This window comes from Heterodontus francisci, chromosome 1 (genome assembly GCF_036365525.1).
Source record: "Heterodontus francisci isolate sHetFra1 chromosome 1, sHetFra1.hap1, whole genome shotgun sequence".
NCBI lineage: Eukaryota > Metazoa > Chordata > Chondrichthyes > Heterodontiformes > Heterodontidae > Heterodontus > Heterodontus francisci.
Window position 1 is genome coordinate 177332936 of NC_090371.1, and position 26102 is coordinate 177359037.

The 26102-nt window shown below is 43.8% G+C and overlaps 1 protein-coding gene across 1 annotated transcript in view; it reads right to left on the bottom strand.

The window, feature by feature from the left end:
- Positions 1–26102, bottom strand: part of cfap299 (cilia and flagella associated protein 299) — a 947170-nt gene that overhangs the window by 648405 nt on the left and 272663 nt on the right. Inside the window, exon 3 of the mRNA XM_068015303.1 lies at positions 3633–3723. Coding sequence (XP_067871404.1) covers positions 3633–3723 — 91 coding nt within the window. The remainder of the gene's footprint in view (positions 1–3632; positions 3724–26102) is intronic.

Here is a 26102-nt window from a genome sequence, read left to right on the forward strand (position 1 = left end):
TATGTGAAGAAATTTTTAATTTGATTGTAAAGTAAAATTAATAATTCCAAGCTTTTAAGTTATTTCATATTGACATGATGCAGATAGAGATTTCCATGGGAGTTCTCCTGATCTTCTGCCATAACATCCCTGGTAGATCAGCACAAGGCACAATGAAACAGGATAAACAACTGTTTATGATATTTCTTTTGAACATCCACCAATCTTCCATGAAACTTTCAGTGGGAGATCAGAGAACCTCCACCCCCGCCCCCACCTCAAGGAAATTCTACACCATATTCTCCAACTAACACTTCCAGTATAAATCTATGTGTTCTATAATATAAACTTTAGCTAATTCCAATTATATGCCTATTCAAATTTCAGACAGAAATATGATTGTTAATAACAGTTGCCATTAATTTCTCATAATCGACCGCCATAACCTCCATGCAAGATCGGCAGAAAACCCGTAAAAATAGTTTAAAATAAACATTGCTTTTTAACCTCATGGCCTCAGCTTTTAGATTTTTTTTTATTCATTCATGGGATGTGGGCATCACTGGCCAGGCCAGCATTTATTGCACATCCCTAATTGCCCTTGAGAAGGTGGTGAGCTGCCTTCTTGAACTGCTGCAGTCCATTTGGGTTAGGTATACCCACAGTGCTGTTAGGGAGGGAGTCCCAGGATTTTGACACAGTGACAGTGAAGGAACAGCAATATAGTTCCAAGTCAGGATGGTGTGTGACTTGGAGGGGAACTTGCAGGTGGTGGTGTTCCCATGTATTTGCTGCCCTTGTCCTTCTAGTTGGTAGAGGTCGTGGGTTTGGAAGGTGCTGTCGAAGGAGCCTTGGTGCATTGCTGCAGTGCATCTTGTAGATGGTACACACTTGCATTAGTAATATCCGAGATGATTCCCCAGATTGCTTGCTGCAGCTTTGGCAGAAGATCAGTGAAACTCTCGAAAAGCTTAAACACCCATTTGCCGTTTCTCCAAAGTTTCCGCCAAAGTTATGGTAGAAGACTGGGGAATCCCTCTGGAAATTCTACCCATCCTCTCCTCTTTAGCTATTCTTGTGATATGCACAAGGAAGTTGGTGAAGGTGACCTGCAGTGAATTGAATATCTTTCCTATTTTAATTCTTTTATTTCTCTCGCTGGAAAAAAACTTCCTTCTCTCTGTTCAACACCTATCTTTTACTAAGGCTTCAAACTTGCTGGAATAAACCCATATCACATTATCTGATGGAATAACAAATTAGCACAATAAAGCATTAAAATGCTTGGCTAAACAATGTGCCGATGATTTCCACAGGCATTGTCTGATGATATGCTATAACTTTAGCGGAAATGACATAGGTTACAGAGGATGATTGGGCAAACCTCCACAGAAATTCTACCCCACATAATTTAAATTTAAGTCCGGATGGCAGCCATTTTGATTTACCTGTTTTCCTATCATTAAAGAAAATGACATTTAAGCTCTAGGTGTTGTGAGAAAAAATTCTTTTGAGATTTTCCCCATTCCTTCAATGGTGGAAAAGAGATTTTTTTGTTATTTTAATAGACACATTAACTTACTTATTATAAAAGGATTGAAGGCAACAATAAGGTAACACAAATCAGAAAATCTAAATCTACAGGGGCGAAATTTAACTGCAGCCGGGATGCAAAAATTATACATCCTGCCTGAGTTCATTTTGTGTATAACGGGCGCCTGATTTACTGCAGCCAATTTTCTGTCTCTGCAGAGGTCACATCCGTGTATCCTCCTTTATCAGTGTAACTAAATATGCTTTACTATCAGAAAGTGAATAGAATTGGAAGGGAAAATGCTGGATTTCAATGAATCACAAAGCAAACACTTAAAAACTTGAATTTTAAATTTAAATTTAAAGATTAAGCAAACTTGGAAAATACACCTCTGTGAGGATCTGATAGTGAAGAGTTAAGCACAAAATGTTACTTGAGGTCCAATCTTTGCCCATGTAAATATGGTTTGATATACTTTGAAGAGTTTGCACAAAATGAGAATTGTCAAACCTTTAGTCAAAATTACCTGCATGACTCATACTTTTTCCAGTAGTACGTTTATTAAATGGGGGCAAATTTGGGTTAATTGAAAACGAAATAAACATTCCTACAATCAGCCTTTTTTCATCAAAGGAAACACTTCAGAGGACTTGGAAAATAGTAAAGGAAAAAAAGGAGTGTGTCAGCACAATATTGTTAGTCATATACTGTACAATATTTTCTTCCTCAGGTTTTAAACACAGGAAGAGGTACATTAGAAGCTGCTTAATTCACTGTTTTCTAAGTCAACTACAGTGGTTTCTTTGAATAGTCTTGAAAAGGAACAAGTTGTAACCAGTTCTTTTATACCAACTTCAATAACATAGGCTTAAAAGCTAGAATGGCTTATGCATGAAACTGTTTACATAGTCAATATTCAGTGGGAAAATATGTGTCCGCAGGTTCCAGTATCCCTTCTCCGGGCTATGTTTGATCTTGTAATTGCAAATCCCATCGGTCCAGATATAGGAAGGCCATCACTTTTTTGTTTGTTTTTCCAATCAAAATTTTTTTTAGTCAAGCCCTAATTCAAACCTTTTCAGCACTAATGGCCCAACATTACATGCAGTATGCAAACTACATTTTCCGGTTATTTACATTTATATATTTTGTCCCAATCATGTGCATCTATCTATTTTGTTAATTAAAATTATTTGAGCTACAGAAAAAATATAACTGCAGCTATTGTATCATCTAGGGAAGAGTGGGCAAGTGTGTTGTATTCTCTAGGTGGGTCGTGATCTCTGTAACTAACAACGAATATTATAAAAAGGAAATGAAGGAACTCAAAAAGCACTTAAAAATAAACCATGTCTTAATTAACCTTTAGAGCAGTAAGTTTCCTTTGGAGTTCCCAAATAAAAACACAATTTATATTGTATTTTTGCACACTCCTTTGGTCAAAGTAAAAGTAGAAAAGATGAAAAAAATCTTAGTTTTCATTTACAGGAATATTTGAACAAATTTTAAAACATCAAACCATTCTTTGATACTGCTACAGTATCAGACTGTATGGTTAAAGGTAGAGGGATGAATTTCCTCGGGGCTTCTCCCACTTCAGCATGATAAACAGGGTTTCCACTGAGCCTCTGCTGAAGTTACACTAGTGGAGCGGGAGACGCCCCATGGAAATTCATCCCACCCTCCCCCCCCCGCACCGCCACTCTGTAGAATATTCATTGGAGACACCTGAAAGCTGCAGACGAAGCTGCTCGTAAAGTGGCGTAATATGCTGATATAGTTTTTAAAGAGGGTCAATGGCATAAATGCACTTTTCAGTTAAAGAGAAGATGAAGCTTTGGTCCCATGATAAGACCCTGGGGCGGGGGGGGGGGGGGGGGGGGGGGAGATTGGCTGTCAGAGATACTGCAATATGAGTGATAACAATTGGTCATTGTCCACCCTGGCTGATTTTCCTCCCCATGGAATGTTATCGCAAATTTAGAGCCACTGCCGAAGACTAATTTTACCACATATTATTCACAGTAAATCATGTTGATATTACAGAGCAATCCTTATGTAGTTTCCTCCAATATAAAAATAAATTAATTGCAGGTTAAACCCTTGATTATGTACTCACAGTCATTATCCCGCTGCGGTTGGCTTCTTCTCGCTCTGCTAGTGCTATCAGGAAATTATCCTTCAGTTCTTTTCCTGCACTTGCCAATACCCTGCAAGGAGAAAATAACATAAATTGCTTTTTAAAAAGGTTGCTTTAAAGAATGCTGTCAAACCCTTCTTGTGAAGCTAATGTAAAATGATATACTTGCCAACAAGGGAACACAGTTGGGAATATGTAGAACACAAAGTTCTAAAATTTGTGTAGAAATCAGTGCTAATTTGATCAGACAAATGTCTTCAAAAAAGTTTCAACAAAATAAATATCTGGAATGGGAAGGGTAATGGCTATGATTATTTCTCTGTTCTTTTGCAAATACTTCAATGAATGCTTTAATACGTGAATGAAGTTACCCATATAGCTCGAACACTTGAGGGATTACCCTACCTACAATTGACTGTTTCAAAATTCTCACCTTAATATATAGTCTGATAGAAATCCTCAGCGCCCCCCCCCCCCCCCCCCCTTAGACAGACAAGGGCCTCACAAATATGCAAAACTCAGAGGAGAGAATTTTAACTTCAAAAAACAGGCGGGTTTGGGTTGGGTGAGAGGTTAATGTGTTAGAAACCTGAAGCTGACGCCAACCTGCCTTCAACTCGTTCACTTCTGGTTTTAACGGAGGCAGGATAGTGGACGGGCAACCACAGAGGAGGCAGATTAGATATTATAATGAGGCTGAAAACTTCATTGTTCTACCCCATTTGAAAATTCCGAACCTCAGATATCCCAGCAGCTAAACACAAGCAAGGGCTGCTGGATCCAGGAGGTGAATGCCTCTTTACTTACCTACTGGATCCTGCGTGCCTGCCTGGGTAAACACCACCAGCCCCCACCCACCACGTTTGAGCACTCCCCCACAGCACTCCCACTGACTTCTCCTATAACGCTTTCCCCCTACCCTCATGGCCTCAGACAGTGCCCCGCCCCCCCAGCCTGGCCTCCAATACTCCCTACCCCCAGAATCCGATCTCACAAGCTCCCCACCCCCAGGATTTCTCCATCGTCCATCCCCTGGGATCGCTGCCACATCCCTGATCGACGGCACTGCGGGAGGCGCAGACCTATCTTGTCCCTGTTCCCTGTCAATCAGGATGGCTTGCAGTCAGGGGTCAGGGAACTACTTGGAGATGTCACACGCACGCTGTGAAGTTTGGAACACTGTCTTCTGGGTTCCCTGTGCCTTAATGACTTCTCTGCTCCTGGAGGCCAGGTAAATTAAAATCCAGCCCAGTATCCTTTGAAGTAAATAGGAACCTTATACCATTTTACCGTTCAGCTGCGTGTCCAGACTTGCCAGGGAAACATGCTGCCAAACAGGAGCTTACCCAAAAGTGGGTTAAAGAAGGTCAATTTACAAAAATCATGTTTGCCTATGGTTGGGAGGAGTTGTAGGGCTCATCTGGGCCACATAAGGAAAACAGGCCTCCCACTTTCCCCCACTGCATTCACCTCCAACACACTTAACTGCATTGTTGGGGCCGGTGCCCACCATTGGCCTTCTGCCTCCCAACATCCTGTTCTCAACCACTAGCTTGGGACTGATTCCTGCCAAAATCAGTTGAAAGAATATCCAGTGAGATGCAGATGAAACTCAGGAGTTAAAGTTGTCCAGGTATCACGCCAGCAGGGCCATGCAAGCTTGACACTCAACCCATCACCCCCACACTGAACTAGCACCCTGAATTGAAATCAGAGCTGTAATATTTTAATTCTAGTCAATTGACAATTAGTAAAATAATTGCTTTTTTACTTTGATCACCAAACCTGATTAACCTACATTGCCACATCATTTTGCCAACTCCAGGAACCACATAAATAAGATCAGCACTTTCTCCATTTACAGTACACCTACAATTAGGTAAAAATAAGTGCATATTCACACCAGTTTCAAACGAGAAAATTTATGATGCATACATTGGTGACATCAAAATGTAAATGTTCACAAATTTACACAAACATCAATGACCTTTCTGTTGTCATGGCAGTCACAGACTGAACAAGCTGGAAGGCTAGCAACAACAATTTTGTGCACTTGAGCATTTACATTGGAAAATATATTGGTACATCATATCTTCTTCTTCTTTGGCCTCCTTGTCTCGAGAGACAATGGGTAAGCGTCTGGAGGAGGTCAGTGGTTTGTGAAGCAGAGCCTAGAGTGGCTATAAAGGCCAATTCGAGAGTGGCAGACTCTTCCATAGGTGCTGCAGATAAAATTGGTTGTCAGGGCTGTATCACAGTTGGCTCTCCCCTTGCGCTTCTGGGGGTGCATTTACTTGAGCATTTACACTGGAAAATATATTGGTACATCATATCTTCTTCTTTGGCCTCCTTGTCTCGAGAGACAATGGGTAAGCGCCTGGAGGAGGTCAGTGGTTTGTGAAGCAGAGCCTAGAGTGGCTATAAAGGCCAATTCTAGAGTGGCAGACTCTTCCACAGGTGCTGCAGATAAAATTGGTTGTCAGGGCTGTTACACAGTTGGCTCTCCCCTTGCGCTTCTGGGGGTGCATTTACTTGAGCATTTACACTGGAAAATATATTGGTACATCATATACCATTATTGTTACACTGATAAGTTTTTATCTTACCTATTTCGTACAAAGTGACCTTATTATCAATTACAATTAACGTCTGTAGTGTAAACATGGTTGCAGCTCAGCTAGTCAATTGAACCGAAAAGTACTGCGCCAAATTTTCCTCAGGGTATTAACTTTTACATAAAGATGTGCACAGACAGGGGTTATCAGATCAGTAAAAAGCAATAATAGACTATTTATCTAATCTTTCCACTACTCTGTGCAATGCTCCCAATTTAAAAGGTTTGTTGCTTGTTGGACTTGTTGGTTGGACTTATCCTTGTAAAAGGCCAATCATACTGGGAAAGGGTGGAAGGGAAGGGGGGTTGTTAACAAAAGGCACTTTCTAGCACACAGCACAGATGGAGTGGTGATTACTAGTATTTGGTAATGTGGCAAGATAAGGACAGAGAGCAGTTTGGGTATAGAAAGAACAAAGCTGGTGCATTAGTTACAGTACAGAATACCCCAAGAAAGGAAATACTGCAATTATTGGACATCGTAGAAGAATGCCACCACAAAAACAGCATGCATTTCAATGGCACTTCTCATGTAAAATGTTTTATAGCGAATACTATGTGGAAAGGAGGAAACGACATAGGGATAGAAGAAATGTTTTATGGGCATGAGAGGTAGCAAAGACATTGAAGACACTGTCAAAGGGAAGAGTTGTTAAGGAGGCTTTTGAAGGCTTGGAGGGAGGTATCAAGATGAAGTGATTTAAAAGAGAATTCAAGGGACAAGCATGTAGTGACTGAAAGATTGGTCTCCAATGGCACAGAAGGAATAGGGAGAAAAGCAGTAGTTTGATGTCAGAGGCGAGCTGGTTGCTTGCAACATGTACTGGTGGAGAAAACTGTTCCTACAGTATGAAGCAAAGGTTTTGAATAGAATGGCAAATAACTTGAAGTCAAGCACAGGGAACTGGTGAAACATAACAAGGACAGAATGATGGGGAGTAACTTTAGCCTAACCTACTCAACAGGAAAACTAGCACGATCAGATCAGCCCCATTTTACACCCCACCCGATTTTACTTTCCACTGAAGTCAGCAGAAATTAAAATTGGGTGGCATGTAAAATGGGTGACCAATCTGATTATGTCAGTTTCTCACACGGTGGATTAGGTTAAAATGGCACCCATAGTTGAGTGGGAGGTGATGCAAACTGGTGCATCAAGGTCAAAAGGGAGGCAGTGGCTGAAGTCATCTAAACTGTCAATGAAAGTGATCAAAGCCTTCAACTTTTATGTCACGCACTGGAGTCAGGTACTTTTTCTTATACCTCAATTACATTGGTAAATAAGGGCTGTTTCACCAAGAACCCAATTTCATATACTACAGCAGCATAAGCAGCTAACATTTTCGGAAATTGATTGCAAGGTACAGTGCATCATTGTATGCATAAAGTTATTTCTGTGCTCAGCCACAACACTATGGCATAACTAGTTATTACTCTATCAACCATTCAAGTTTATGTGAAGCCTACCTGGAGATTATGCACATTAATGCTGCTTCCCAGGCAAAATGTTTTCTTTCTGAGGTAACCAAAGGGTAAATTTAATAATAGAATCACACATCACAGAAATAGCCCATCGTACCTGTGCTGGCTCTTTGAAAGAGCTATCCAATTAGTCCCACTTCCCTGTTCTTTCCCCATAGACCTGCAAACAATGGGCTGAATTTTGTCAGCCTGTCATGGGTCCTGGCAGCGGCGGCGGCACCGGAAGTGGGTGCTGTTGCCACAGGTCATGTGTGTGGCCAGCCGAATGCGATCATGCAGCGGCCGGAAAATTTACATATACAATGTTTGGGGCCCGTCCTATTGTAGGACAGGGGTGAGCTCCAAAGTGCTGATGAAGGCATCAGATAACCAGAACACAGGTGCTAGCATGATCTTTAAAGCACTGCCAATCCTGATTGCACTACTGCCTTTCACTGATGCAGTGAACTTGAAGTGCTGCTGGACCCCTCTGCTGTTGTTTCTAAATCCTGGACCCCCCTCCACCACTGCTCTTGCTTTCATAGCTGAATTGTGAGATGCAGCCTTTACCCTTGCTCCCTCAGTGGGCTGCCAGTGTAGGCACAGGCCACATTTGGTCAGCAACTCAGATGTGTCCAAGTGCATGTTGAAGCTGGATGCTAGGCACTAGACTGAGATAAGAAGGAAGAGAGAGGCAAGGTACAGTGAGGTAAGTCTTTATCGAGTCCACATTAAGAAGCCATCATGGTGGCAGAAACCGGGTATGTATGAGATTGTCTCATGCATCCCTTGCGCCTCTCTCAATGGCCCTGGCCTCTGCTGCAAGGGAAGCAAGAGCCAGTGCTGCTTGCTCATTAGTCTCCTCCACATCCTCCTCGTCAGATGAGGACTGGCGATCAAACATGTCCTCTTCATGCAAGGCCTCCCCCCTCTACAGTGCTGGACTGTGCAAAGCACAACAGACCACCACCATGCACGAGACCCTTGCTGGGGCATACTACAGGGCTCCACCGGATCAATCGTGGCACTAGAAACTCACCTTCAGCAGCCCAAGGGCTTTCAATGGTTGCTCAGGTGGACCGGGTTGAGTAACTGAGTCGTATAAGAAAATGTAGCTCCGCACTGCTCAGGTGGCCTCCCAATAGCCTTGCCAACTCCTCTCATGCCCCCGCGATGCTAGCAGGGTGACAACCCCCTGCACTGCCCGAGTGCTTCCTGGCCACTGTCCCCGCAACCTACGCTGACCCGATGGCACCTATGTGCCATTGGCTGAGTCACCCTCTGTTGGGGTGGCCATGACCTCAATGTCAGAACCTGTGGAAAACACAAGTGATCATGAGAACTAGCCTTTGACAGCAGAAGCCTCTGCAGTGATGAGGCTTCCCAATGCAACTGAGTCTTCGGCATGCTGTCGAACAGGCTGCTGTGCAATGCACTCCTTTAATCTGCACATTCCAGTTTCTATTCACCCTCTCCACCAGGGATGCCAAACTTGCCTTCCCCAACTTGCTTGTGGTCAGTGACACTGGCGATCTCCATGGCCCCCTCTTCCATGCTGGTGATAATGTGTAAGAAGGGAACCCTTCCTCCTGTCTGGCCCTTTCGTGAGCCCATTTCTCCTGCAAGGTCAAAAGAGAGACCAATAAGGCACTACTGGCCTCTGTGGTCAATGCCAGTGGCTCACATTCATAAGAAGCTGCATGTATCAGTACTGGAAGGTCCTCAACAGCACTATGGCTCTAAGGCTTGCTGAAGGGGTCAGTAAGTGCCCTGGGCTCACATTACTCCCCTGTTTAGGAGCAGCAGCATGTGCTCACAGGTTCCTCAGCTGGAATAACTGCCGGAGGTTGAATACCCAGAGCCTGTCCTGAGGATCTGACATGGCATTCACCTTGCCAGCATGAATAAGGTCATTGAACGCCTTCCTGCACTGGACCCAATTCCTCCGGACCACACTCTGTCTGCTCACTGCCGCCATCACCTCGATCCACACCTGCTTGGTCTGAGAGGGTGGACTTCTCCTTCCATGCTCCAGAAAGAGGACCTCCCTCCTCTCCCTCACTGCCTCTAGGAGGACCTCCAGGCCGGCCTCTGCAAAGCAACGGGCAATCCTGCCCCAGGTTCCAGCCTTCTGCCTTTCCTACTCAGTGTTCATTCCAGCAAGTAAATCTCTAAAACAACAGCCATGGTGGTTTAAATCAGCCCCACTCTCTTTCAATCCCACCTACGTTTCTGCCCCCGAGGCCACTAATTGGCGACCCAACCCGCCCTCCAGCCAATTAATAGTCCAACCCTGTGAAAATTGGGTGCTGTGACTGCTTGCCCGGGAACAGGATCTAGACCCAGAAATAATCCTGACATCCATTTCTCGCCCCTAGAAGGAAAATTCAGCCCAGGGGAGAGCCAGAGACCTGAACCAGGCCAAAAAAAGGTCAGCTGAAGTAAAAGAAGCTTCTCTCCGGTTCACCAGGAGCACTCTTCATTGAGGCTTCTTGCCTACTATTACCACAAATACATAAATAAAGTACCCAGGTGGGTTACAATTGAACTGCTCACTCTTCCAGCCTTCAGCAGGCCCAAAATGAGGCCTATAACTGCTCTCATAACCTGGCTTTATCATAGCCTGGCTGCCAAAATTCCTGCGAGAGACAGGTAATATTGCCCAACAAGCCTCCAAAGTGGTACAATGACATAATGTGAACTGTCAGAAGAAGCAACCCTCATCCCCTGAGCACACCTTGTTGGTTAGTAAAAAATGCTTGGTAACCTGATGGATCTCAGTTCTGCTCCAAATGCTGAGCCCCTACCAGAATTATGTTCCCAGGATCTCACAATTTCTGTTCACCTTATTTAAATGTTTGTTATGGTGGTGGATAAGGGGCCTTGCCATTGGAAGAGGGTAAACCTTCTCACTGGTAGCAGCAAGAATTGTGCTGGTCTGCACCTGACTGAACAAAAGAAGAGATTTATCTTGAACACCCATACATTGAATTTTAAGTACCATAAGCTGGAGAAAGTGACAAAATTAAGTATAATCATGAACAAACTACTACCTTTGGCGTAATACAATCTTTGTAAATTTTGGTGAATGATGGATGCAAAATGTTATGAATGTAGCAGTACGTATCCTTGAGCTGGTGCTTGAACAGTGTGGTTACACAGCCTTGACCTTATCATGAGGCACTCACACCTGACAAAACATTGGCACAAATGTTCCAAATAACTACCAGCAGACTTACAGTGACAATAGCTCTTGCTCCTCCAGGATTTAATGGGATAAATCGTTATCATCACCTTGCTGGATTTATATTAACCATAGCAATAAGTAAAGGTTACTGAGAAACTTTGAAAATAAAAAAGTGAATCAGTTATTAACATAGCAAGAAAAGCACATAAATCTGTATGAGACACCAATTTCTGGAAATAAGATCATCCTAAACTGTGTACGTATGGGAAACAGTTTTAAGGAATGGGTGATTCTCTTCATCAGAGTAAAGGATGTCAATACTGGGTAAACTTTAAGCACTCAGAGATCAGGTATAACAGGATTTCTCTGCTCTAGCCCAATATTGTGCTTCAGCTCCAACATCAGCACACTCATGGCACCAGAGTGCCGTTGCTCCATTTCCTGCACCAGTCACCCGTGGCCTTTTGAAAACAGTTGTGCTGTGGTGCTGTCTCACAGGAAACTGGGTTGTGAATGTACAAACTGTCTGAGACACTCATACAAAGTCAATGGAAATGCATGTTTATGCTCAAAAAAATAATTCTGTTTGTGACCAAGGGGTAGGAGCAGCAGATTGCGAGACTCATAATCAAATAGTCATGGGATCAAGTCCCAAGGATAATTGTGATTTATATTTCCTTAAGACAAAGAGGTAAGCAGGTTACTTCTATTCCAAGAGATGTGATAAGCCCTGTGTAAAGAATAAAAAACAATTTGTACTATGCAGAAAGATTCTGCAATTTTATTACCTTTTTCAATAACATAGAACCATAGAAAAATGTTCTGGGTGAAAAGGTTTTTCCTCATGTCCCCTCTAATCCTTCTACCAATCACCTTATATCTGTGCCCCCTGGTAATTGACCTCTCCGCTAGGGGAAACAGGTCCTTCCCACCTTTCTATGCCCTCGTAAATTAAATCACCCCTCAGCCTCCTCTTTTTTTAATTCATTCATGGGATGTGGGCATCACTGGCTATGCCAGCATTTATTACCCATCCCTAACTGCTCTTGAGAAGGTGGTGATGAGCTGCCTTCTTGAACCACTGCAGTCCATGTGAGGTAGGTACACCCACAGTGCTGTTAGGAAGGGAGTTCCAGGATTTTGACCCAGCGACAATGAAGGAACGACGATATAGTTCGAAGTCAGGATAGTGTGTGACATGGAGGGAAGCTTGCAGGTGGTGATGTTCCCATGCATCTGCTGCCCTTGTCCTTCAAGGTGGTAGAGGTCGCGGGTTTGTAAGGTGCTGTCTATGGAGCCTTGGTGCAGTGCATCTTGTAGATGGTACACACTGCTGCCATGGTGCGTCGATGGTGGAGGGAGTGAATGTTTGTGGATGGTGTGAAAATCAAGCGGGCTGCTTTGTCCTGGATGGTGTTGAGCTTCTTGAGTGTTGTTGGAGCTGCACCCATCCAGGCAAGTGGACAGTATTCCATCACACTCCTGACTTGTGCCTTGTAGATGGTGGACAAGCTTTGGGGAGTCAGGAGGTGAGTTACTCGCCACAGGATTCCTAGCCTCTGACCTGCTCTTGTAGCCACGGTATTTATATGGCTACTCCAGTTCAGTTTCTGGTCAATGGTAGCCCCTAGGTTGTTGATAGTGGGGGATTCAGCGATGGTAATGCCATTGAATGTCAAGGGGAGATGGTTAGATTCTCTCTTGTTGGAGACGGTCATTGCCTGGCACTTGTGCAGCGCAAATGTCACTTGCCACTTATCAGCCCAAGCCTGGATATTGTCCAGGTCTTGCTGCATTTCTACACAGACGGCTTCAGTATTTGAGGAGTCGCGAACGGTGCTGAACATTGTGCTATCATCAGCGAACATCCCCGCTTCTGACCTTATGATTGAAGGAAGGTCATTGATGAAGCAGCTAAAGATGGTTGAGCCTAGGACACTACCGTGAGGGACTCTTGAAGTGATGTCCTGGAGCTCAGATGATTGACCTCCAACAACCACAGCCATCTTCCTTTGTGCTAGGTATGACTCTAACCAGCAACAACCAGGAAAACAACCCTGGCTTATACAATCTTTCCTCATTGCTGCAACTTTCGAGCCCTGGTGTCAAGAAGACCCCACCTGCCACGAATGAGACATCTTAATTTTGTCATAGGAACATTAATTTTAAACAGTTGCTGGAATGAAGAAATGACTTGTTTAAAGAGATCAGCAGTGGCTGGAAAACATTTGCATACTAAGAGACAGTGCCTGGAGACTATAAACCGGCTCGCAGATCCAATTAATCCAAATGAATTTTGATCACCAGACATTGAATGTGTAAGAAAGCCAGCATTCCAGGGTGTCTGCTACGATGGAGAATCCACAAATGCAGGAGTTTGTAAAACAGCTAGTCACATGACTAACCTGCTGGCCCAGGGTTTGCCTAAACTGCTCACAGCACAGTTTGGAGCAGATTACAAATGAACTTGGAAGAAGACAGCCTCTCTCCTGGCTGACTCTCTCGCTCTCTCTCACGAATCTCCGGATCCACTGAAGTCATTTAAACCTCAAGAGAGAAAAGACTCCTACATTGAAACACATTTTAAAGCATGCACTGGGCCCCAACTAAATGGCAAGACTTACTGGCAATCAAAGACCATAGCATACAAGGCTACAGGCCAATGGGATTAGATTGTCCGGGTGCTTGATGGTCGGCGCAGGCGCGTTGGGCCGAAGGGCCTGTTTCTGTGCTGTAAAAATCTATGACTCAACATCGAACTCGAAGGTCCGTAAATAAATCCCAAGTATTGTCTCAAACTTTTCCCCTTTATTCTTTCTACTTTTCTCTCTCTATCTGCGTGTGTGTGTTTATCGCGTATGCATGCTAGCCTGGTCACGTCGCGTATTCATCGTCGTTAACCGAATTAAGGTGAATACACTTCCACCTTTCTTGTTTAAATTTAAGAAAACCTGTCTGGTTGATTTCTTTGCCTTACAATTGGAGAGCAGTGAACAAGGATTCACTGAGGGAGAGCTAAAAACAGTGTTTTTAAAAATTAAACCCTGTTACGGTCAAACCAGGCAAAGGCTGAGAGGGAACCCCTAGACCTCTTTCTCACCTGGTCATAACACCTGGCAACATTCTTGTAAATCTCCTCTGCACTCTCTCCAGAGCAATTCTGTCCTTCCCGTAATGTGGTGACCAGAACTGTATGCAATACTCGAGCTGCGGCCTACCCAGCATTTTATACAGTTCCAGGATTGCATCCTTGATTTTGTATTCTATACCTCGACCAATAAAGGAAAGCATTCCATATGCCTTCTTCACCACTCCATTTACCTGCCCTGCCGCCTTCAGGGACCTGTGGACATGCACTCCATGGTCTCTCACTTCTTCTACCCCATTTATTGTGTAGTCCCTCACTTTGTGTGCCCTCCCCAAATGCATTACCTCACACTTTTCTGGATTGAATTCCGTTTGTCACTTTTCTGCCCATTCAACCAAACCATTGATATAATTCAGGAGTCAACAGCAATCCCCTACACTATCAACTACGCGGCCAATTTTTGTGTCATCAGCGAATTTTCCAATCATGCCTCCCACATTTAAGTCCAAATCACTAATCTATACCACAAACAGCAAGGGACCCAACACTGAACCCTGTGGAACGCCACTGGTAACCGCTTTCCATTCGCAAAAACAACCATTGACTACTACCCTTTGTTTCCTGTCACTGAGCCAATTTTGGATCCAACCTGCCACATTCCCCTGTATCCCATGGGCTTTCATTTTACTGACCAGTCTGCCGTGTGGGACTTTGTCAAATGCCTTACTAAAATCCATGTAGACCACATCCACTGCATTACCCTCATCAATCCTCCTTGTTACTTCCTCCAAAAACTCAATCAAGTTAGTAAGACATGACCTTCCCTTAACAAATCCATGCTGACTATCCCTGATTATTCTGTGCCTTTCTAAGTGGCAGTTTATCCTGTCCCTCAGAATTAATTCTAATAATTTACCCACCACCGACGTCAGACTGACCAGCCTATAATTATTTGGCCTATCCCTCACACCCTTTTTAAACAATGGTATAACGTTCTCAGACCTCCAATCATCTGGCACCTCGCCCGTATCCAGTGAGGATTTGAAGATGATCCTCAGCGCATCCGCTATTTCCTCTCTGGCTTCCTTTAACAACCTGGGATGCAATCCATCCGGTCCTGGTGATTTATCCACTTTCAAGGATGTCAGACCCTCTAGTACTTTCTCTCTCATTATTTTTATCGTATCTAATATGGCACACTCCTCCTCTTTCACTACAATGTCTGCATCAACCCTCTCCTTTGTGAAGACAGAGAAATAAAACTCATTAAGAACCCTGCCCACATCTTCTGCATCCACGCATATGTTCTCTTATACATCTCTGATAGGCCCTACCCTTTCCTTAGTCATCCTCTTGCTCTTAATATACTGATAAAACATCTTCGGGTTTTCCTTGATTTTACCTGCCAATAATTTTTCATGTCCTCTCTTTGCTTTTCTAATTTCCTTTTTTACTTCACCCCTGCACTTTCTATACTCCTCTAGGCTTTCTAAAGTATTATGTTTTTTGTGATCATCATAAGCTTTCTTTTTCTGCTGTAACTTGCCCTGTAAGCTTCTAGATAACCAGGGGGCTTTAGATTTGGCAGTAGCACCATTTACGATTGTGGGGACATGCCTACACTGTGCCTGTAATATCTTGCTTTTGAATGCCTCCCACTGGTTTGCCACTGATTTTCCTTCAAGTAGCTGTATCCAGTTCACTTTCACCAGATCACCTCTCAGCTTTGTAAAATTTGCCTTCCCCCAATTTAGAACTTTTACTCCTGTTTTATCCTTGTCCTTTTCCATGATTATGCTAAAACTATTATGGTCACTATCTCCCAAATGGTCACCCACTGTTACTTCATCCACTTGACCAGCTTCATTACCAAAGAATAAGTCAAGAATTGCGCCCCCTCTCATTGGGCTTGTTACGTGCTGGTTAAAAAAGTTCTCCTGAATGCAGTTCAAGGATTTTGTGCCCTCTGTGCCCTTCACATTGTTTGTATCCCAGTTGATATTAGGGTCGTTGAAATCCCCTACTATTATTGCCCTATAGTTTTTGCACTCAGAAATTTGCCTACATATTTGTTTTTCTATCACCCTCTCACTATTTGGGGGTCTATAGTACACTCCTAGTAGTGTGGCTGCCCCTTTTTTATTTCTGAGCTCCACCCATATGGCCTCATTTGATGATTCATTTAGCATATCAACCCTCCTCAAAGCGGTTATTCATTCCTTAACCCCCTCCTTTTTTATCCCCCTCTCAATCTCATCTGAAAACTCTATATCCAGGAATGTTGAGCTGCCATTCTTGCCCCTCTTTAAGCCAAGTTTCCGTTATAGCAACGATATCGTGTTGCCATGTGTCTATCTGTGCTCTCAGCTCATCGGCTTTATTTACTATACTCCTTGCATTTAAATAAATACCTTTTAACACAGACAAATTCCATGAAACTTATTATTGCCCATTTTGTTCACCATTTATTTTGCTCATGAAAACTTCTTTTTCATCTATCTTGCTGAGTTTTCAAACTTTTGCTTTTAAAAACAAATAATGTCATGCAAGATTGAAAGAGAACTTCACACCGTGATTATTGCTTGTGAAAGCAACAGCTTCATTTATTCATTTTAAAAATTCATTTGAAAAATCCCCTGAGTTAACTTGGAATAGGGTGGAATTTTCGAACAGGTTTTATATAAGCTTTTACAACAATTGTATCAGTAACATTGTATATATCAAGATTGGATTTTCCCAAAGTTAATAAAAGCTTAAATATCTTTTAATGCGCATAATAAGGGGTTCTGAGGCATGACTGTTTTCACTATCTTAGTGACAGTATCTGAAACGCCCTTCCAGAAAGGAAACATCAATGGTTTCAGTATATGAATGCCTCAATGATCATTAAAACTCCATTCAGCACTTCTGGTTCATACAGAAATGCATTCCTTCATATATTAAGGGGTCACTTTTAACTTCTCATAACCAACATTAACAAGCAGTAAAGGCCAAAGGCCTCATTATGGGGGCCAGTAGACTTAATATTCCATTAACGCTGCTGTTCTAAAAGGGGCCTCTTCCTGGGATTCTGCAGCACCTGCCTGAAACAGGCAATAGACCGCTCACCCATTCAAACTGGAGTCCTAACGAAATAGTTTGGACACTGATTGTACTTTTCAGAGATACATTGTTGGAGCATACACTGGGGTATTGGCATTGAGTGGCCTAAGCACTAAAAAAGGCCACTTCTGATCACTCAAGATACGGTCACAAAAAAACTTTAAACAGTTTTTGCAAAGCCAGTATGCTGCTGCTAACTGAGGCTCACCCACCTTGGCTTCCTTCGCCTACCCCCGCACCTACCTGCAGCCGCCACAAGTGACCAGTTGGCCAATATTCCTGTGGGTTAAAATTGGTCAGCCTCATCAAACTCGCCGGTTGGATACAAATAAGGCCCAGGACAAAAAGGTATGGCTGCGTAAAAGTTAAAATTTACCCGTAAATATCTGCAACACAGAACGATATGAAATCTATTGTTTTTCATTTTACCTATTCACTTATCTACCTCCCTCCCGACACAATATTCACATTCTTCTTACAAACAAGAGCTCAGGACATTTCAGTCCATAGCCATGTCCTCAATTCCATGGTCAATAGGTAACATATAAACATACAAATTAGGAGCAGAAGTAGACTACTCGGCCCCTTGAGCCTGCTCCGCCATTCAATAAGTTCATGGCTCAACTGATTACTCCACATTCTCACCTAGCCCTGATAACTTTTTACCCCCTTGCTTATCAAGAATCTATCTACCTCTGCCTTAAAACTATTCAAAGACTCTGCTTCTACCGCCTTTTGAGGAAGAGAATTCCAAAGACTCACGACCCTCTGAGAGAAAAAAATTCTCCTCATCTCTGTCTTAAATCGGAGACCCCTTATTTTTAAACAGTGACCCCCTAGTTCTAGATTCTTCCACAAGGGAAACATCCTTTCCACATCCACCTTGTCAAGACCCTTCAGGATCTTAGATGTTTCAATTAAGTCACCTAAATTCCAGCAGATACAAGCCTAGCCTATCCAATTTTTCCTCAGAAGACAGCCCGCCCATCCCCTGCTGATTGTAATTTTCTTGAGTTCCTCCCTCCCTTCCATTTCCTGACTTACAGCTAATTCTGGGATGTTACTTGTATCTTCTATAGTGAAGACCGATGCAAAATACCTGTTCAATTCATCTGCCATCTCCTTATTATCCATTATTAATTCCCCAGACTCACTTTCTATAGGACCAATGCTCACTTTGTTAACTTCTTTCTTTTTTAAATACCTACAGAAACTTTTACTATCTGTCTTTATATTTCTAGCTAGCTTTCTCTCGTACTGCAGAAATGGCCTACTTATCATCCATTATTTGACAGAAGCAACCTGGCTATATCAGGGAGGATGGTCACAGCTCGAGTAGATCCTAGAATTACAGAACATTATAGCATAGAAGGAGGCCATTTGGCCCATTGTGCCTGTGCTGGCTCTTTCAAAGAGCTGTCATGCTTAGTCCCATGTCCCTGCCTTTTGATCATAAGCCTGTAAGTTCATCATCCTCAAGCACCTGTCCAAGGTCTCTCTGCTCACCTACATTTTTCAACACTGTGCCATTTATAGTACACTGTCTTTCCATATTAGTCCTCCCAAAGAGCATCAGTTCACACTTCTTCTCATTGAACACCATCGGCCACGCTTCAACCCATTTCATCACCCTGTCTATGTCGTTCTGAAGCCGATAACTACTCACATATGTATGGAATGTTCATATAGAGGTAATACCCTTGTATTTTAAGTGAGCTGCATCCAATTTGTAGGATGGACTGGAATCACTGGTCCTCAACTACACCCAGCTCTCAATGCTGGCTCCACGTGCCACACCCCTGTACACCATCTCAGCTGATGGGCAAAACGTAGTGATGGGAGAAATGATGAACATGACACCACCTGGGCAGATGTCTTTCTTGATAAAGGTAATGGCCAGGGTGGAAGAATTCCAAGCGGCTCAAGTGACCATCATGTTCTAGACCAAAGCTGTACCACACCATATTGCGTGGACTATGATTGTTGGTATACCAGCTATGGATAAAATAGCAAGGGAAGGAGGGTCCCTTCAGGTCATAGAGTCATACAGTTATACAGCACAGAAACAGGCCCTTCGGCCCATCATATCTGCACCGGCCATCAAGCACCTAACTATTCTAATCCCATTTTCCAGCACTTGGACCGCAGCCTTGTATGCTATGTTGTGAGGTTTCATGCCTCTACTACCTCTTCAGGCAGTGTGTTCCAGATTCCAACCACCCTCTGGATGAAATTTTTTTTCCTCAAATCCCCTCTAAACCTCCTGCCCCTTACCTTAAATGTATGCCCCCTGGTTATTGACCTCTCCGCGAAGGGAAAAAGTTTCTTCCTATCTAACCTATCAATGCCCCTCATAATTTTGTATACCTCAATCATGTCCCCCCTCAGCCTTCACTGCTCGAAGGAAAACAACTCTGGTCTATCCAGTCTCTCTTCATAGCTGAAATGCTCCAGCCCAGGCAACATCCTGGTGAATCTCCTCTGAACCCTCTCCAGTGCAATGACATCATTCCTAAAGTGTGGTGCCCAGAACTATACACAGTACTCCAGCTGTGGCCTAACTAGCGTTTTATACAGCTCCAACGTAACCTCCCTGCTCTTATATTCCATGCCTTGGCTAATAAAGGCAAGTATCCCATATGCCTTCCTAACCACCTTATCTACCTGTGCTGCTGCCTTCAGTGATCTATGGACAAGTACACCAAGGTCCCTCTGACCCTCTGTACTTCCTAGGGTCCTACCATCCATTGTATATTCCCTCGCCTTGTTAGTCCTCCCAAAATGCATCACCTCACACTTCACAGGATTAAATTCCATTTGCCACTGCTCCACCCATCTTACCAGCCCATCTATATCGTCCTGTAATCTAAGGCTTTCCTCCTCACTATTTACGACACCACCAATTTTCGTGTCATCTGCGAGCTTACTGATCGTACCTCCTATATTCACGTCTAAGTTATTAATGTACACTACAAACAGCAAGGGTCCCAGCACCAATCCCTGTGGTACACCACTGGTCACAGGCTTCTACTCGCAAAAACAATTCTCGACCATTACCCTCTGCCTCCTGCCACTAAGCCAACTTTGGATCCAATTTGCCAAATTGCCCTGGATCCCATGGGCTTTTACCTTCTTATCAATCGCCCATGCGGGACCTTATCAAAAGCCTTACTGAAGTCCATGTAGACTACATCAACTGCTTTACCCTCATCTACACATCTAGTCACCGCCTAGAAAAATTCAATCAAGTTAGTTAGACACGATCTCCCCCTGACAAAGCAGAGCTGACTATCCCTGATTAATCACTGCCTCTCCAAGTGGAGATTAATCCTATCCCTCAGCCTTAGTCGGCAGCCCACCTAGAAGAGGGAAAGTCTGAACTCAAACCTACAGCTTGGAGACCTCGCTGCCGCCATCCCAGTTCACTGGGCCACGACAGATGAGCTCTAGGCTTAAAGGGTGGGGTCAGTCAGCGCAAACTGTACTCCACCTTAAAGCACCACTGCGCAGGCAGGAAGGAAATCCATCCACCCCAACTATAACTCAACAAGTAATTCCTGTAGTGACGGAAAAGGGGCGAAAACGGCAGGTGCAGGATGGCACTGGCAGCCACAGTTCCAATCCTCGATGCAGGCAACTCAGGATATTGTTTGTTTTGAGCATGACCTAGAGACGACATCATCACCTGGTAGCACCCTGAGCAACCAAGCAGCCTTTTTGAAGGACAGCACTGCTTGCTCTGAAATTGCAGCGGGGTCTAGAAAAGGTGGGTAAACAAATGGTTGTCTCCCTACCACCCAGTTGGCTTGCCGCGGTCAACGGGCATCCCTTAATGCAGTCAAACTACAACAGAGAAGGAAACGCAAACTCCTAACCTCGCTTCAAAAGGTGGGAAAACAAAAATTCTGAAACTCGCCTGCTGGAACGTAAGAACAATGCTCGACTCTGGTGACAACAGCTGTCCCCAACGACGCTCAACCCTGGTGGCCCATGAGCTAGCCAGACTAGACATTGATATAGCGGCTCTGAGTGAGGTTCGCTTCTCAGAGCAAGGCAGCCTAACAGAACACAATGCTAGCTATGCCCTCTATTGGTCAGGTAGACCTCAAGGTGAACAACACCTCTTCGGTGTTGGCTTCATGGTGAAGAAGACTATCGCCACTAAACTTTCAAGCCTGCCAATCGACCATTCCAAACGCATCATGTCCCTGCGCCTGCCCCTCCAAGACCAGCAAAATGCAACCCTCAGCAGTGTTTATGCTCCAACCCCAAAGGCTAACCCAGCTGACAACGTTCAGTTCTACACAGATCTCCGTGAACTCATCCAGAATGCCCCTCCCAAGGACAAAATTGTCATCCTTGGCAATTTCAACGACAGAGTGGGCCGTGACAGCCTGGCATGAAGGGAGTGCTCGGAAACCATGGAGTTGGAAATAGTAATGAAAACGGATGTTTACTCTTGGAACTCTGTGCAGAAAAGCAGCTGTCCATAACCAACACCTTCTTTCAACAAAAAGATCGCTTCAAGACCATATGGATGCATCCCTGCTCTAAACACTGGCACCTGACAGATTACATCTTGGTGCGCCAGTGTGACCTAAAGGACGTCCTGCATACCAGATTCATGCCCAGTGCTGACTGTCATACAGATCACCAGCTCGTTCATTCAAAGCTGAACTTCCACTTCAAGCCTAAACCCAAGAATAGGCCTAGAGACAACTGAAAGAAATTTCGAGTCGGCAACCTGCAAACCTCATCTTGCAGAGATAGATATCAAGCAACTTTACAAACTAGACTGGAACATCCTGATCTCACTGCTGATTCCACTCCAGAAGAACTCTGGGAACACATCAAAGCTGCAGTACTGGATACTTCCAACGAGGTCATCGGACCCAGCACCAAGAAGAATAGGGACTGGTTTGATGAAAATCACAAGGAAATTCAAGATCTGCTAAAAATAAAAAAGGTCAGCTCACCAGGCTCACCCGGCCAGCCAAGAGGAAAAGACAGCCTATCGCCAAGCATGCAGCACCCTTCAATGTAAACTGAAGAACATCTAAAATGACTGATGGATTGCACTTGCAGTAAAAACTCAGCTGCACACTGATACTGGTGGCATAAGAAGTTTCTATGAAGCATTAAAATCTGTCTATGGACCAGCATATCAAACCCAATACCCCCTGAGGACCGCCGATGGCAAGATCCTACACACCGACAAGAAGTGAGTCCTGGATCGCTGGTCAGAGCACTTTGAAACTCTCTTCAGCGCCAAGTGTACAGTGCATGGTACTGCCATCAATCACATCCAACAACAGCCTGTCAAAGAAGAATTGGATGAGTGCCCAACTCTGGGGAAACTGTGATCGCTAGCAACCAGATGAAGAACAACAAAGCCCCCGGAGCCAATGGAATTGCACCCAAAGCCTTGAAGCATGGTGACCCTGCCCTATACACCAAGCTCCATGAGTTTTTCACGGCCTGCTGGGAACAGGGCAGGATTCCACGGGATATTCGTGATGCCGTTACCATCACCTTGTACAAAAACAAAGAAGAAAAATCAGACTGCTCCAACTACTGTGAGATCATCCTCCTTTCTATTGCTGGGAAGATCCCAGCTAGAATACTTCTGAACAGGCTTGTGCCTACCATTGCGGAAGAAAATCTCCCAAGAGCCAATGTGGTTTCAGAGCAAACAGAGGCACCACAGTCATGTATTTGCACTCAGACAATTATAAGAAAAGTGTTGTGAGCGAAACAAAGGCCTGTACATCACTTTCGTAGACCTCATCAAGGCATTCGACACTGTCAGCAGAGATGGACTTTGGAAAATCCTTGAAAAACTTGGATGCCCACCCAGGTTCTTGGCCATGGTGAAGCAGTTTCATGAAAATCAGTACAGACAAGTCAAGCAAAACAGTGACCTCTCAAGTCCCTTCTGTATCTCCAATGGCATGAGGCAGGGATGTGTGCTGGCCCCAACCCTATTCACCATCTTTTGCAGCACGATGTTGCAGCAGGCAACAAAAGACCTTAAGGAGGGAGTTCACATACGCTTCCGGACTGAGGGAGGCCTTTTCAACCTCAGGTGCCTTCAGGCTCACACAAAGACACAAGAAAAACTCCTCTAAGAACTTCTTTTCGCCAATGACTGTGCACTCCTGGCCCACAGTCAGTCAGACCTGCAACGTATAACAATTCATTTTTCCGAGTGGGCACAACTCTTTGGACTAAAAATCAGTTTAAAGAAAACAGAAGTCCTGCATCAGCCTGCACCCCAAGACAAATACAGACCACCGAGCATTGTCATTGAGGGAACCGAGCTGAATGCCGTCAAGCAATTTACTTATTTGGGGAGCGTCATCTTGTTCGATGCCATCATAGACAAGGAAGTGGACAATAGGGTCTCAAAAGCAAACAGTACATTCGGCAGACTCTACAAACGTATGGAGCAACCACAGCCTCAGGGCACAGACCAAACTCAAAGTGTACAAAGTCATTGTCCTCACCAACCTTCTGTATGGCGCCAAGTCATGGGTCCGTCCGTCATGTACGTCTTCTAGAGCACTTCCATCAGCGCTGCCTCCACAACATCCTCAAGATCCACTGGCAGGACTGCATCACAAACATTGAAGTCCTGGAAACAGTCAACATTACCAGCGTCGAGGCCATCCACCTGCAAAGCCAACTGCATTGGGCGGGTCACGTTGCCCGGATGGATGACAGTCGCCTGCCCAAGATCGTGTTGTATGGAGAGCTGACCACGGGTAAAGGAAAGCAAATGTTTCAAAGACTCCCTGAAGAAGTCCCTCTCTGTGTGCCAAATCGACCATCACCAGTGAGAAGCGCAGGCCATAGATCGTGATGCCTGGAGATGCTACATCAGAATGGCTACAGACAACTTTGAGACTGAGCAAAGAACCAGCATGAAAGAGAAAAGGAGGAGAAGGATAGATCCAATTGCCCCCAGCAGCGCCTACACCCTCAGTTGTACCCGCTGTGGGAGAACCTGCTGGTCATGGATAGGCCTGACTACCCTCCAGCGGGCCTGCAATCAATGACTACAACCTTCCCAAATTCTTTGTCTGTGAAGAAATGCCAAGAAAGAACTACCCACATCATTATCTACTACTTTGTCAAGTTTTATATCATCTGCAAACTTTATAATGCTGCACTGTACACCTGAGACTATATCATTTACATAAATTGTAAAGAATAATGGACCCAAAACTAACCCTTGGGGAAACCACTGTGAACCAGCTCCCAGTCTGACAAACATCCATCCACTACCACCCTTTGCTACCTGTCATTCAGCCAATTTTATATCCATACCGCCACAGAGGATTCACGTGAGGGGAGATTTAGAAAGTTGACGAAAAACAACAAGGCAATAGTGCGGAGTAGTCACACATGTAATGATAACCAGAGTGTGACAGGAAGGGACAGAGCGTACAAACATAACAATGCACCAGCAAGTAGGGTCAGCTAAGGGAAAAATGGTAAAAAGACAGAATTAAAGGCTCTATATTTGAATGCACGCAGCATTCATAACAAGATGGATGAATTGATAGCACAAATAGAAATAAATGGGTATGATATGATAACCATTACAGAGACATGGTTGCAGATTGACCAAGGCTGGAACTGAATATTCAAAAGGTATTTGACATTTTGGAAGTACAGGAAGAAACAAAAAGGAGGTGGTGTAGCTCTGTTAATGAAGGATGAGATCAGTACATTAGAGAGAAATAATCTTGGTTTGGAAGATGAAGATGTAGAATCAGTTTGGATGGAGATAAGAAATAGCAAGGGAAAGAAGTCACTGGTGAGAGTAGTTTATAGGCCACGTAACAGTAGTCACACTGTAGGATACAGTATAAATCAAGAAATAATGGGGGCTTGTAAGAAAGGTACTGCAATAATCATGGACAATTTTAATCTTCATATTGATTGGACAAATCAAATTGGCAAAGGGAATCTTGAGGATGAGTTCATAGAGAGTATTCAGGACAGTTTCTGAGAACAATACATTCTGGAACCAACCACAGAATAGGCTAATTTAGATCTGGTAATGTGTAATGAGACAGGATTAACTAATGACCTCGTAGTAAAGGATCCTCTCAGCAACAGTGATCATAACATGAAAGAATTTCACATACAGTTTGAGGGTGAGTAACTTGGGTCTGAAATTAGAGTCTTAAACTTAAATAAAGGTAATTACAAAGGAATGAAGACAGAATTGTCTATAGTGTACTGGGAAAATAGGTTAAAAGGTAATACAGCAGAGAAGCAGTGGCAGACATTTAAGGAGATATTTCATAACTCTCAAAGATATACACCATTAAGCAAGAAAGACTCTATGAGAAGGATGCATCATCCATGGCTAAATAAGGAAGTTAAGGATGGCATCAAATTGAAAGAAAAGGCGTACAATGCTGTGAAAATTAGAAGATTAGAAAAATTTTAGAAACCAGCAAAGGATGAGGAAAAAAGAATAAAGAAGGAGAAATTAGAATATGACAGTAAACTAGCAAGAAATATAAAAACAGACTGTAAACGCTTCTACAAGAATATAAAATGGAAGAGAAAAGCTAAAGTAAATATTGGTCCCTTAGAGAATGAGACTGGGGAATTAATAATGGGAAACAAGGAAATGGCAGAGATTTTGAACAAGCATTTTGTGTCTGTCTTCATGGAAGAAGACACAAAAAATACCCCAAGAATAGGAGAAAATCAAGGGGCAAAAGGGAGGGAGGAACTTAAAACAAACGAGAGAAAGAAATACCAGGAAAACTAATGGGACTAAAAGCTGACAGTCCCCTGAACCAGATGGTCTACAGCCTAGTGTCTTGAAAGAAGTGGCTGCAGAGATAGTAGATGCATTGGTTGTAATCTTCGGGTGTGGGGGGGGGGGTGTGCGGGGTGGCAGCGGAGAGAACTATTGTTATGGTTGTGGGGATGATGGGAAGGGGTTGAGGGTCAAAGGTGCTGAAGTTATGG